This window comes from Serinus canaria, chromosome 2 (genome assembly GCF_022539315.1).
Source record: "Serinus canaria isolate serCan28SL12 chromosome 2, serCan2020, whole genome shotgun sequence".
NCBI classification, from domain to species: domain Eukaryota; kingdom Metazoa; phylum Chordata; class Aves; order Passeriformes; family Fringillidae; genus Serinus; species Serinus canaria.
Window position 1 is genome coordinate 91,909,418 of NC_066315.1, and position 15,240 is coordinate 91,924,657.

The window sequence follows — 15,240 nt, forward strand, 5'->3', positions numbered from 1 at the left end:
CTCTTACAGGATTTCAGCCTTTAAATGGGTGCCACAAATCCACTCTTCCCCTTGCTGTAGCACACTTGGAGGCACTGAAATGAAACTGCATCTTACCTTGTCTTTGGATAAAAACCCTGAGCAGTGGATGAGCACTTGAAACAGCCTTGAAGAAGTTGTCATCATTATTAATAGGGAGAAGGTCTCCATGAACATCAGCATATCCGATCATCACTTCCAGGTTGGCTATGTGATGGATGTGAAGAATTAGTTTGTAGAAGTCTTCAAACTTTCCTGGCTTGTAGCGATCCAGAGAGAACCTTCTGAACTCTGCCCCAAACTGCAAGAGAAAGCAAACAGAGCATCAGCAGATGTGTCACCACAGGCCAACACTCCAGTTTGGCATTTGAACATGGTATGGATCACTTCTCTTCACAGAATTAGAGAGCCACAGGATCAATCAGGTTGGAAAAGACTTCTGAGATCGAGTCCAAGTTCTACTATTTAAACCTATTCTGTGGTGAATACAGTCACATGTTGGTGCTTACAAGTCTATTAGTGGCCTTTTAGGTCCTCCCATCAGAACATAACCATGGCTACCAAGACATCACAGGTACACCCAAGTGTTCCATGTTAAAAGAAATCACATTTTTAAAATATTAAGTTCTCATTAAATCCTCTAGAGGATAACTGCATTTATAGAACTTAACTTTGAAGGTCCATCACTTATTATCATCACCTCAGGCATCCACAGAACCATCCCTCACCAAAGCAGAAGGTTTCACTCTGCTGCTTTCAAAAGAAGTTACTCAGCTATTCAAACAAGCTTATAAAAATTCTTTGCACATTTCCCATCAATACTACTGGGATCCCAACCACAAGACCTTTAAAGAAGCATGGTATGTGAGCACGCAGCTTGTTATTAGAAAATACACTCACTCTACATGACCCCTGAATTTCCTGGCAACCCATGCAGCAGAAGGAAAGTTCGTTTTTATGGCTTTATTTTTTCTGTCACTCCACTGGTTTTTATTTTTAAAGCTTTACAGACCATTAAGTGCTTGTCAAAAGAAAAAAAAATAGCAGGGGTAGGAGGGTGTGATTTGGCACAAGACAATAGAAAATGTTATAAACCCATGAAGCTGTTTTAAGTAATTCAAAGTGACTGAGGAAAAGATTTCAATGGTCCTTATTTCTGATATTAGAAACAAAATATGCTGTTAAGAACTTGAGGGAAGAATTTGATCCTCTATTTAAGGAAATTATGATAATGAAAGCAGGCATCTAGTTAGACTAAACAGCTTAAATCACCTTTCTGGTACATTTAATTTAATATTTCAGACTGTACAGTGTGAGTAAACTACCATTCATAAACCAAACCTCTAAAGCCATCCTAACTCACTCTTGAACACATGGAACCACAGCCACAAATCCAAGAACAAGTAAGGCTGTAACTAGGACCTCATGGAAGTTCTTATTTGCAAAGTCAGCCAATACCAGGGCTTGAAACCAAAGACATAAAACTAACAAGCACACAAAAGAAAGAAGAAGGAGGAGAATTTTCTCTAGACAAATTCTTCCTCAAAATGGAGAATGACTTGCTTAGAGGTTCTCAGCTGTTAAATCAACTATACATGCAAGCCACTCTTTTGCTGAGACTAACAAAATTATGAATCATCACCATAATCATCTTCAAGCAAAAAGGAAAAAAAAGAAGCCAACATAACCCTACTGGCTTTGGGCACAAGCATGTTCTCAAATTACTTCCGCAGTTATGAAAATCCCACTCTTGAGCATCAAAGCCTAGTTGTGATCATCTGAAAGCTTGTTTAGTCAAATTATGCTGCTTGTTTGTAATATTAACTGCTAGTTCCAGTTTGGATTTCAGAGTGCCCATCCAAATGCACACAAAGTGAGCAAACCACAGCTGGTTCCAATGGAGGAAAAAAAATCCTCCTTCGTCCTCCACCCCCTGCTCCTCTCCAGAAAAATGCGAGCGGCAGCTTACTTCTGTGGACACACTTCAAACTGAAGAGAAAAAGCTGAAGTCTTTTTATTTAAAAAGTAACCTGAAGCTTTCTTTTTCTTAGATTCAAGCTGGATAAAGCAATCTTCAAGGGTCAAGTTTAACACCTATCTACATGGTAAACTAAATGGGAGGGAACAAGACTTTGGAGGTTTTGCTTAGAGCTGCATCTACTGTTCTGCACACCTGAACAGAAATCTGGGATTCCTTGGGATTTCCTTACCCAAAAAACCAGACACCAGTCCCAGTAACCATTTGTTTACTGGACAGCTTGTTCAGGACCATCAGCACACATGGTACTGTGGAGGAAGCAGCTGCTGCGCACTCTTACCGCAGGCAGTACAACACCCACCTCTCACAGCCCCCTCAGACCCATGGTCTGCTGAGGGAACCCGTCCTGCTCTGCCCAACACAGCTGAGGCAGAGCTCAGGACATTGCTCCCGGCAGGAAAGTGACATGGAAAAGGATGGAGGAGAGAACTAAGGATAGTTACTTGCGCTTGGCTGGTATGACCCAAAGCTCAGCTTAAGTTGCAGCATGAGAAGACAGCTGGCAAAAGGGCCAAGCCTCCCAGCCTAGCCCCTGCAGGCACACTGGAAACTACTGATCAGTGGAGCCTGACATGTGGGAATGCCATTGCAGGCTTGGGGCACTGAGGTCTGACAGGAATGTTGTCCAGTCGAATTGACTTGTTCACATGTTCAGCCTTAGGAAAGCCCAAGAGTCAATTTCGTTTGCCTGGGAATAGCACAATAGTAAACAAATGCAGAAAATTTCACTTGTGCTTTCTGCATGACCCAGCTTTTTAAGGCAGGGGAGCTAGAAGGTGGTTCTGAAGAGGAGAAGGGAAGAGTCAAGAGATTTAAGCAGATAATGAGAATTACTCTCTTCTTGTTTAAAGGTTAGTATTACTGTAGTAATAGTTTAGTTGATTTATTCACCCTGTGCATATACACAGGCAGCAATCATTGTCAGCAGGTCTTTTCAGAGGAGGGAAAAACTGCTTCAGCTCATTCATCATCCCTAACGAGGCTGATAGAGAGTATCACAGTAATAATGGGGTTTGCAGTGCCACACAGCTTGGAGACTGGGTGCTCTGCATTGTATTCAGCCAGGATTTCAAGATAACATCTACCGTGTATCTTACAGAAACTACAAATTCTCATAGCCAAAATGACTGATCTGCTTCTCTAAGCCACAAAGTTCATCTTATCATATCCCTTCAGAAAAAGATACACAAGGACTGGTGTCTGCCAGCAAAGTCTCTGCCAGAACAATACCGTATTTCACTGTTTGATAAACTACCAGTTTTTACAAGCAGATTAGTTTTCCATAATGAAGTAAATTACTCAGGCCTATTTAACTAATGCAAATACTGCATTCAGTATTGCAGAAGTCAGAGGACAGGAGGATTGCAGGGAACTTAAAAAAATTTAGTCTAACAGAGCTTATTATGACTGAAAAAAACAACTTAGAAAAAACCCGTACATTTTGTTTCACAAAAATAACCTCCGCCCCAAGTTCCTCCAAGCATCAGCCAATCAGCCAATTTGTTGTCTGCAGTTTGATGACAAAAAGCACACAACAAAATGCAACACATCAGGCAGGAACCCCAAACAAAAACAGATGCCCAGAAAAATGTTCTGATCAAAGTTGTGTTTAAGAAGAAGGAAGAAACAGCTAGCTGATCAAAACTTACACAGGCTGATCAAGAGCCATCAACTGCTTTCTTTGGCTTTTTTTCTGGCCAAAGGGTACAAGAGGTCAGAGGAGATGAGGGAGCAGGATTTTGAGGTTTGTTTACTTAGAGAGCTGTTGTTTTGTGAAATGAAGGAGTTATTTGCAAGCAAAAGAGGGCAACTCTTTTTTTTTCCTTTAAATTTTAAGTTTCAAGATATTTACAGGGCCAAAAATGAAGCCCTATGTTTATGAGGTGCCATCCCTCTAGTTTATTGCTGGCTTTGAAATCAGGCTATTGTAATAAGAAGACATCAAAGAGCAACATTTAGCAATAAACATGAGTTACATTACCCACCTACTTCTCTCATGAAGTAAAAAAATCAAGAACAGAAAGAAAACTAAACACTTTCATCCTTGCATAGACTGTAATTTCTGCTTACATCTGAGATTTTCAAAACTGGGAAGACCTAATCAGGCATGCTTTATCAGTGAGAATGAGCAGAGGGCAAGAAAGAGGAGGAGGGAAAATGCAAATGGTTTTGTGCTCGCTGACTTCACCTGGGACTTCAGAGCTCTGCTGTCACATTCACATCTCTGTATCTTTGTTTCTTTTTTCTCCCCCAGTTACACCTTTCCCAGCTCACAGAGAATTCTCTGGCTCTGCTCCCAGCCTCACAGTGGCTGTCACTAGTGGCAAGAAGCCACCAAGCAAGCAGATGCTCTCTGCAACAAGTTTTCTCTTCAATGGTTTGCTCCAGAGCAGCTTTGCTTCACTAAAATGATTGAGCTAGTGGAAAGTGTGAGATTTCACGTTCTGCTCAGATCTTGCTTTTTCTTTCAAGAGTCACAAGACTAAGCTTCTCTTCTGTTTGCCCTTCACAGAAATCCTATCAGGGACACAGTTTCACTAGCTTCAGCCTCAAACTTTTTTCCTGATTGACATCATGCCATACTTCTACCCTTCTTCCTTCTATTCCTTCCTTTTACTATCCCAGAGAAACACAGCCATGCTTTGGTGTCTTAAATGTTTACAATAGTTTCTCCTACCAAAGAAAATCAGCGGTTCCCCTTCTTTTTCCTGCTTCTCTGACACGATGTTTCACATCTCATTTGGTTTAAAGAATAACCTTTGTAACTCCTTCAACCCTCTCCAGGGTCTGTAAGGCTCAGCTTAGGACAACACCTTTCTCTCTTCTGCATCTACTTGGGAGAGAAATTCTTCTCTCTCTGTTCCCATCACCTTCCCATCACCTCAGACCACCTTCTGCTCCTGAGATGCACCTTGCATTCAGTCTCACAGATGCCTGGCTGTCAGCTCAAGGGCAACTTAAAGCCAAGGTTACCCTTTCCCCTGCCTCACTTACCTTATTTCACAACTTCTGAAAACTAGACCACTTCACTGCTTATTTTGCCTCACATGTCAGTCTGTGAAAATAGTTATCCACAAAAACAATTTTTTCAGATGTTTGGAACCATCATGCCTTTCTTTGCCAGCCCTTCTCCAGTAGTTCCTCTCCTATCAGGCCACCCATGTAGCTGCTTTCTCCCTACCATCTCTGTCAGCACTGCCTCCAAGCAGCACACTGCCAGCTTTCCTCACTGCCTCACCTCCCGATATTTAAACCCCCAGTGCCATTCTCCTTCAAGAAACAATTGTTTGCAAGAAAGCAAAGCCTTTAAAACAAACCTGTGATTTAAGTGCCAAGTCTACCTTTCCAAAAGCAAATCTCTTCCTTTTTTTATTCCAGTCCCCTGCATCTCTGGGAACAAACCAAAGTCTGTTTGCAAATGATGAAGACCGAGATGGTCCTGTGCAACACACAGAGCTTAAGCACAAACACAGCACAGGATGCATACAGCCATGGCATGTCACCATCAGCATGAGGGAGAAAAAGAAGATTTGGCACCTAGCCACCCAGAGGGACAAAGCAATCAGGTCTGGTCATCAGTGTAGCTTCCTGTAGAAAGGCAGCCCTGCCCTACTCCAGGTCTCCAGCGAGAGCAAACCACTTGCAGAACACTTACTGAGAGGTATCCACATGGATACAGGAAACCTGCAACCAGTAAGGGCTCTGGCTGGTTGCAAACTTATTTAAGATCCTTTTAGCTGCCGCCAGAGGCTTCCCCATGAGCTCAGTGCCAGCAACAGCTGCAGAGAAGTAATTTGATGCAGATGCACGCACACCCCTGGCCAGACCTGAAGGGGAACTGGGAACAGCTGTGCAGTGTGGAGGCAGGAGGGATGGATGGCACAAGGCTGGGGGGCCTGGGGCTGGTGCACCAAACCAGCCACTTCTGCTTGAATGAACTTCAGGTATTTTCCAATGGGAACTGGAATACCTCTGTACAAGGGGATTTTGTCTTCACTTAGAGGAAGGATACGTCTCCCAAGGTACATTCCATCTTTTATCTCATGGCCTGCCATTGTAAAGGTAATTAGGGGCAAGCAGTGAATCCTTGGAAAAATCTTTCTTGGTTCCTAAAAGTTCAATTAAGTGCACACAAAGTCTTTCAGAAAGGGAATGATAAGGGACTACAGAGGAAGGCACTATTAATTGCACCTCTGAAGCACTCCTTGGAGGTGGCTCGTCCTGGAGCCTGTTAGACAGAGCCTCCACAGGTATTTTTACCTCACACAGGAGACATTCCTTTCTGACTTGGCTGTAAACAGCATTTAATTTTCTGAGGTGCTCTTTAAACTTGAAAGGTCCATTGTTCAGTATCCTTTAGGATGTTTCAGTGTGGCGAGACTAAATTTGAGAAGACTACTCACATAAGACAGACTGGCTGGATGAAGTTTTAAGCAGCTCAGAAATTCCCAAGTTACTAGACTAAAAAGTATTACAAACAGGAGAGATCCTGCTGGAGGCAAGATCAAGAATGGGAAAGCATGGGAATACTGGAACACAAGATGGCAGCTTTCTGGTCAATACCATCCATCCAGTTAGCACAGCTGGTACCCAAGCCCATACCAATATACTTGCTTCAGGAACGCTGTTGGAGGAACTACCATCTGTCTGTGACAAGACAGACCTGAAACTACATCAGACCTGAGCACCAGAGCATGTCCTCCACCACACCATGCTCTGTGACACCAGGTAGCTCAAAGCAGTGCTCCAGCCTTCCCTGTATCTCCTAGAGGTACTACTGCTCCCACAGTGCCAGGGTACAGGTCAGAGAAGTGAGTTACACTGAGCAGGTGCTCGCTGCAGCTGTCACCTGAACAGAACTATCCCAAGATGACTTGTTTGTGCCACACTTTTCAGCTGAGAGGTTTGGCTTCTCATCTGTGAAGGGCAGCAAGCACGCACAGGACCATGCACAGGACCCACTGCTGTGGCTCAGATGAAAGCTGTGGTCACTTTCTCTCATGACACCTAGCAGACAGACTTAGGGTTACCAGCTATGGCCACTTCAGAAAGCTATCCTATTGTGAAGAACAAAGATTTGTTTGTAATGAGAGAGGAACCAGGAGTTTAGTAGGTGCTATTTAGCACATCAGAATAAGCACAATACCTGCTGTGAAAAGCCCAGCAAACTGGGAGGGAAAGGAACAGAGGCAACACTTTTAAGAGATTAATGTTTACAGTCTCTTTCTCTTGACACGTTTTGCAACAATCCAGACTGTCTCAAGTTGCTATTACTGCGGCACACTGTCTTCATTTGAGAGGGGGAAGCACTGCGGTTTTCTGAGTCCGTGCCACATTTGGTTTGCATATAATCAACTATGTTTTCAAGCTCAAAAACAGAAGTTAAATCAGATGGTTACAGGGCTTTTTACTGCACTTATTTTAGTTTTATGCCAGGTATGACAAGTACGACCTTAACTTGGAAGGATCTTAAAAGTACTGCTTAAAAACTTTAAGCAGACTTAAAGTCTGTTTTAACATTCTGTAGCATTTAAAAAGAGCACTGCTTTTTGATCTATTTTGAAGTGTGCTACACATGAAAAACTTTTCTTAAAACTTCAGAAGGCCTGTACAGCTTCAGGGTTAGAGTGAAATCAAAGTACACAAGGCTGGAAAACACAATTTGTAGACCTCTGTCAGTTAACACCAGACAGTGCAGAACCAGACCTTTAAAATCTCTTTAGAGGAGGCTATTAAAAGTAAGCTTGCTCTTTTCTGCTGTTGCTGCAGTTTTAACACTGCTTGATGTTACACTTTATACATTTCAAATACACAATGTGTATACATACACTGCCATAGCTGAACAGTCATGTTCAGCAACAGTCATGTAATACCAGCAACTCTGGCAGGGAGGAAGATGCAAAAGGTTTAAACCATCAATCTTTATGTAACAGCACAGGCACACTTCTTCTAAGAAGGGGGAACAACACCCAGAAGGACAGGACAAAGCACCCACAAGCTGTTTGAATGCTACAACTATCCGCCAGCTGGGCAGGCTTACTAAAGCACTGACTGCTACACGTGCCTCAGACCAAAACAGTTTTTCAGCTGCTAGTGACTTCCTAAGAGCACGGAGCGCAGCTGATCCCAGACAGGCTTTTTGTCTTTGAACACCGTAGCAGTATCATGTCTACTCAGGACACATCAGAAAATGATTGAAAATTTATTGATAATCCATTTACGGCACCCATCTAAACACCAACATTTCATGAGAGTCAAAACAGGATAGGAAAAGTAAGTATTAAAAAATATGGTCACAATTAACTGGTTCTATTTGTCTTAATGGGTTTGTTTATAGTGGTAGGATGTTAGTCACGTTATTGTTAATTTGTAAATCAGTTTGCAATGCAAGAAAACGTGACACTATTAATAAGACAGAAATGTGACAGTCAGCACATGAGTCAGGTAGCTGTGCTTTTACAATCCTCAGCCACTATCAAAAGTTCCATTGTCTGAGAGGGTTCATCAACAACAAAGGGTTCTTCTGCAAAGCACTTTTATCAGGGAACGACGAGTACATTTAGCCAACTTTGAAATCATGAAAATTAGTTCTTACTAGTACAAACAGTTCACAGGAGTTCATAGAGTAGTAACAGAAAAACAGTACTCTACTGCTTTTAAGCCAGAAACATGGACCTGTCAGTTTCAAAGTAAAAAAAAAAAAAAAAAAAAAAACCAAAAAAAAAAAACCTCAAACACACTCTCAAACAAACAATTCAAAGTGCTATCATTTAAAGGCCTGAGGCAATCTTATACTTTTACTATTACAAAATTTCTAAGAGATTGGAAAAGAAATACACATTTGGGCTGACAGTTACCCTCCCATTTGAAAAATTGCATATAGTAGTCAAGGGAAAAAAAAATAAAATCTCCTTTCACTCAGAGCGAGACAAAAGAAGATTGGCTATATGGAGTTATAATCAAGAGAAGTTCCACCACTAATGTAGGAATTCCTATTTGAAAAGCATTTGTTCTTCTGTAGGCTTATATTCATGGGCAAAGAAGCCTGTCTGTAAAGCTAAAGACAGAAAATGAAAAATAGGTTAAGAACTCTGCCTGTGGCCACAAGATCCCAAACAAAACAAACATAAAAAGCCCCACACATTGCAGGCACTGCAGCTCTTCATAAAAGGGAAAATAGGGGAGAGAAAGGGTCATCTGGAAACCTTTTTCAGAGATTAGAGGCAGTTTCTTGAGAGGGGACAGATACTTCACTTGTCACCCAACAGAAAAAAGGAGCCAGTGAGTTCTGGACACATGAGAATACACAGTTGTTCTAAGCCAGCAAGCTAATGTGTTTTCAGATCCTGTCTAAAAGGGCTGAAACATTAATCCTGAGCTACAGAGACAACACCTAGATAAGAACTGAGCTTCTAATTTATTTTGTCATGAAAGACGGGATAGAAAGGCTAAGGTATAATTACAATTCAATTAATATTTTCTTATGACATGTGCCAATTTCTAAGCAGATTTCTCTTTATCCTTCCTCTTTTCTATCTAGCAATAAACTTTTAAGTGTTTTGATTTTTAAGGCCAGCTCTCTGAGGATGAAGCAGGGGAAGGGAAAAAGCAGGGAGCTGGACAGAAGGCGACTTCTCAAAGAAGATGACTGCAGCAATTTCCACCGCTGCCATGTCTGAAACAGAGATGTGCACAGATGGCAGAGGGTTTTCCCTTCAGTGTTTGCTGCCACACAGAGACCCACTAAGCTTTTGTAACACCTTACAGTAACCCAGAGAAAAGTGACTTGGCATACACCAAAAGGTACAACACAGAGCCACAAAGCACATCCTTCTGCAAGGACAGAGCCAGAGAATATATCACTGCAGTGTCTCCCCCACAAAGTCACAGACATGAAAAATCCAGGGACACAAGAATCGTGAGCTGAAGCATCGTTTGGGCCATGTTCCCAGCAGGGGTGATGGGTCCAGCTAGGTTCAGCAGAGCTACAGGCTGGTTTAGACCCACAGAAATCCAATCATCCACAAACCTCACAGGCCTACTGGGCAAAAAAAAGAGGAACACCTCCTGAGGTTTTGGCCCAATGGCACAAGAAGGATGTTGAATATTGGAATGAGTTCAGCCATAAAGATGCTCCCTCCTTCTCCTCCTCCTTCCCCTCCCCCCCCACCACTTCCAACACACAGATACACACACTTTTTGTTTTTAACAACCCTCTGGCACACATCAAGAACCTTGTAACTTAAGGATACTTGGGGATTTCCAGAGAAGTATCTTATCCAGCGTAGTACTTAGCACTGGCAAACTCTCCCCTTTCAATAATCAAGGGCACAAACTGACTTCCAAGAACTTGTTTTTCGGAGAAAATGGAAGAAATTCAGAAAATCCAGAAAAATCAGATTTCACAGGAGCCAGTTCTGCATTGTGACTAATGCAAGACACCAGCAGGATACTGGTTTATCCTTAAGGAAAGAACCACCTGGTTATCATAACAGAGGCAGGGCTATCAAAACCCCAGCATCTGCAAACTATCTCTCATCCAAGACCCCACAACCATTTTTTTTCCCAGAGTTCCTTCTGATCCAACTCAATCTTCAGAGGAAAAAAAGCTATTGCACACCATTGTGTAAAAGCAACACACTCTCACACTCAGCTCCTCTGCTAAAAGGGATTCCACCTGCCCACGGACTGCCACTTCCCCAGCCTTTGAAAAGCCACCAAGAATCCCTTGATCCCCGGCCAGCAGCATGCCCTGGCGCAGAGGCTGAGCTGCACCCACCTCCACTCACCTGGCAGCCTGTGCTCTCAGGCGATAGCTGCAAAATCATGAGTTCTCAGACTCAACTTTCAAGTTCTCAGGCAAGCCCAGGCAGGCCTCATACTTACAAAACACAAGCAACTAAGTGTTTAAAAGGTTGACTATGTAGGGCTACCAAAAGTAGCATTACTGAACCATTTTGTTCCCCCAGCCTCAGATAGTCCACGCAAACATAAAAAATCTCAGCTCCATATTTCTAGATGATTACAGCACAACACCACAGTGATCCATAGGGACAAGGCTGCCAGCATGACAACCCACCCTACAAGAGCACTGTGTTTTTGTAAGAGTTATCAGGTTTTCATACAGCATCTTGCCAGAGCTTTTTCACTGGACCAACTTCAGGTCACAGAAGAGTAACTCTGTGAGAGGGAGCCTGTGAGCTTTACAGGCAAAATAAAACTATCTTGCAATGTCAGCACCGACAGCCTGCTACATCAACAGCCTAGCTGTTATTGTGCCCAAGTCATGCTAACAGTAAAACTCACCAGCACCAGGAAATTCAACAGCACAGCTTCCACTGACACACACTGCAGGTTCACAGATCATCGCTGGGTGTAGGCCCTCAACAGGGCATTTTCAATTTAGCTTCTATTTTAAGTTTTCTTCCAATCCAGTAGAATTCTCCATACTAATTTCTGGGCCACCAGCAGTGACAGCCCTGAGCTACAGAAGGCCTTCAGTCCCACCCATGTAAGTTTATTTTCCTTCCCTCCAAAAATCCGCAATCATTCCTAGGCTTACAATCTCCCCATACATCACTCTCTGTCTGTAGAACCAGGCAGGATTCACTTACAGAATTCCTGCAGCTGTAAAGGAAGCTATGAGCTCTTTATTATAAGGCTGCTATTTGTTACCAGAACAAACTCAAGCTATGGCAACACCGAAGTAGAAGAGAGGATGAACTTAAAAATTCTCCTATGTGGTCAAGGCTTTAGTTTAACACTCATAGAATGTAAGGGGTATAATTCAGAAGACAGAATCTGGAGCATTTGGGAGCCACAAGGAATGTTGTGGGTGGGTTACATCTTAGAACCAGTACAAGCCGAACCAAAACTTTCCAGCTATGGAAGCAGAATGGAACTTTCTAGGCCAGTTGAGCCCTTTCAAGTAGCAACAGCAGGTTAGGAAATAAGGGCCCGAACCCACGTTTCAGGTGCCATGTTTGGAAATGACTGGCAGCTCCCTTGGATACAAGGTATTTCTCCCACTGAACACATCTCTGTTCCGTGTGCTGCTCAAGGCCATTTGATCTGAACGCACATTTTAACAGCAAAAATGGACAAAAATGAGCAGCACCAAGCAGAGAGTCCCAAAGACAACACATCCAACAATCTTTTCAGCAGGTGATCAGGTACTCCAGGAAAGGTTAACGTTATCCATACTCTTTTCAACTTATGCATTACTTACACCTTGCCTGTTATATGTGTATAAAACACGGGTTTTCAGGGAGATTTCTCAGTTTTGCCAAAATGCTACTTCTTTTTGTCCTCAGAGACAAGATTCTGATGTGCTGGTTCAACCGAGAGCAACCAAAGTGTGCCGAGGAGAGCTGAGCATGACCAACGTCAGGCACAGCCACCCGGCACCATCCTTTGCGGCGGCCAGCTCCGGCAGCCCCGCCGATCTCGGCTCCTGCCCCAGCACCACCAGCGTACACAAGCTGACGCCGGTGCCGGCATCCCGGCACAGCCGCCGCAGGAGGGGGAAGCTTCCCGCAGGTCTCCCTCCGGCTCCTGCTGCTCGCACCTATGGCAGCACCGGAGGGGGGACCCGGCCCTTCACTCTCCCGGTCCTCCGCTCCTCTCCTCAGAACGCGTCGGGGCACCCATCCCGCCTATCGGGAGCCGGTCGGAGCACCGGGGGGCTGAAACGCCCCGGGGCGGGGCGGGAGCGGCACCGCCGCCGCGCCTCCCGGTGCCCCCGGGCCGAGCCCCATCCCGCCCGCCAGGCGAGGCCAGGGGCGCTTCCCGAGCCGCCCCACAAAGTTACCGCCGGAGTTCCCGCGGCGAAACAAAAGATGGAGCGGGAGCGGCGGGCGGGGAAGGGTCGCGCCGCCGCCTCGGCCGGGCAGGGGCGGCTCGCCGGGAGCTGCGCCCGGAGCGCTGATCCCGCCTCTCCGCCGGCCGCCGCCAGCCCGTCCCCGCTTGCGAGCTAAGCCTGGGACTCGGCTCCGGCCGCACCGGGCGGAGAGGGGAGACACGGGGGAAGGGGGCTCCATTCATTTTCGGGAGCAACACCGGGCAGGGGCGCTCCCGGCCGAGGCCGCGCCGCGGTCTGCTCACCTTACTCTTCACTTCCACCGCGCTGCACTCCAGATACCGCAGAGTCTGAGATTTGTTGAAACTCCGGTTCATCTTCCCGGCCCCGCTGCCTCCCCTTCCCGCGCCGCCGCCTCCCCCCACGAGCCGCCGGCCCCGCTCGCGCCACGCTCCGCTCCTGCGGCCACTTTGTTCCCGGCGCGCGCGCGCCAACGGCAGCGGCGGCGGCCGCAGGGATCCGCGCGGGACTCGCGCTCCGGCTGGGCCGGCGGCGGGCGGGCGCCTGGGCCGGCGGGACACGCCCCGCACAGCCCCGGACACGCCCCTGCACAGCCCGGGACACGCCCCGGACACGCCCCTGCACAGCCCGGGACACGCCCCCGCTCGGCCGGGACACGCCCTCCCTCGGAGCTGCGGCGCAGCAGGAATTGGTGCGGGAAGCGGCGTCCAGGGCGGCTGGCAGGCCCCGCTGCCGCAGCCGCGCACGAAGCACGAAGCGCCCCCGCGGCACGGCCCGCCGGTGGCTCACCGGGTGCCCCCCACTGCTCGGAGGTGCCCGTTGTGCGCCACAAAAGAGACCCGCACAAACTTTTCCAGACAGCGCTGATTGTTCTTGAAAGAGGGTTGGGATCTGAAAAGTGCTGAGAGTCATTAATTTGAGACCACAGATCACCAGGTTTGGGAGGAGAGTTTCCACCACGCCCTCCTTGAAATAAATCGGTGGACTGCCTCCTTCTGCTAGCAGCTCTCACTAATTAGGTAGGTTATTAATTCGAGAATCTCGAAGGAACTTAACTTCTTTACGTCTTCTGCCAAGGATCTTTTTAATTTTAACAGACCTTTTTCCTTCAGTCAGCATCTTTTAGTCTCTGGGAGCCTTTGAAAGTGGTGGTTTTTTCCTACACAATCCTGCCCAAAACATCCAAGTCGTGATGTACAGAAGCTCAGGACACGGCACAGACTTGTACGACCAGTTTTCTGCTGCTCGACTTCTCCTACATGGTCTGCCCGTCTAAGCAAGGAGCACAAAGCCCTAACAGACGTTAAAAGCCACCCATCCCTTCTCCAGGCTTGCTGGGCAGGTGTCAATGGCAGTGATGGGAATAACCACGAATTTAGGGGCAAAAGACAAGAGCTGAGTTGACTTTTCATGTCACTCCAAGTAGGAGGATCAAAGCACATGCCCCAAATACAAACCAGCTCCATCTTATTGGAAAATGGACCTGAAATGAACGTTTGTCACATGTTCTGGGCTTGCACTGTGTTTGGAAGGCTTGCTGTAGGTTAAACTGCAAAAATAAAGTCTAGAGAGCTGAGAAAGGAAATGTTTGTATGAACTTGCTCTTTCCTCTTTTCATCTTAGTATGAGCAATGCAGCAGCTTTGCTTTCCTGCTGTGATGGCCAAGGCCAAGCTGCGGAGATACAGCATCCCTGGCGTGCTCAGAGGCTGAACAGCCCTTTTGGGATGTTTTGATGTAAAGATGGATCTTGAAATCCAGCAGCTGGATCTGTATGATTTAGTGCTTCAACATCTGGAGCAACAAGGCCAGTCCAGTGGCATGAAGTTAGTCAGTAGCTGGAGGTCTGGTTTTCAGTCCAGTTTTTTGAAATTTTTTGTTTCAATTTCTTTGGTCTGTTTTTGGGGTTGGGTTTTTTGGTGGTTTTGTTTGTTTGTTTGTGGGGTTTTTTTTAAGAAACAAAGTTCTCAATAGACAGAAACCAGCAAGCAATTTTAGTCTTAATTTTAAATTCGGTACTTTTTGTATTTGTGATGCCCATTTGAGAAGCACACATTAAACTTGCTTGTCTTTTATTTTATGCTTACTTCAGGGAGCACCAATGTTTCATTACCATCTATTTTATATTAATAGAGACTCTTCAAACTAATAATGCCTACCAAGTTGTGAGTAACCAGAATGAGAATTCTATGAAAATTAATTAAAAATATTTTTTTTTTTTTTGGGTGAGAGAAAAGCTGGTAGGCCATACTGAATTAATGAAGAATGAAGATACATGTTTCAAAGCACAAAACAGGGGTTTATTTACCAGCAGAGCTAAAGGGATTTCCACTCTCCCTTCCCCAGCCATTGCAGATCCTGTTCAT

The 15,240-nt window shown here is 45.4% G+C and overlaps 1 protein-coding gene across 1 annotated transcript in view; it reads right to left on the minus strand.

The window, feature by feature from the left end:
* Nucleotides 1-13,326, minus strand: part of PARD6G (par-6 family cell polarity regulator gamma) — a 64,207-nt gene extending 50,881 nt beyond the window's left edge. The window contains exons 1-2 of the mRNA XM_030238919.2: nucleotides 13,160-13,326; nucleotides 97-319 (exon numbers count right to left, since the gene is read on the minus strand). Of these exons, the coding sequence (XP_030094779.1) occupies nucleotides 97-319; nucleotides 13,160-13,231 (295 nt within the window). The 5' untranslated portion in view covers nucleotides 13,232-13,326. The remainder of the gene's footprint in view (nucleotides 1-96; nucleotides 320-13,159) is intronic.
* Between the last annotated feature and the right edge of the window lie 1,914 nt (nucleotides 13,327-15,240).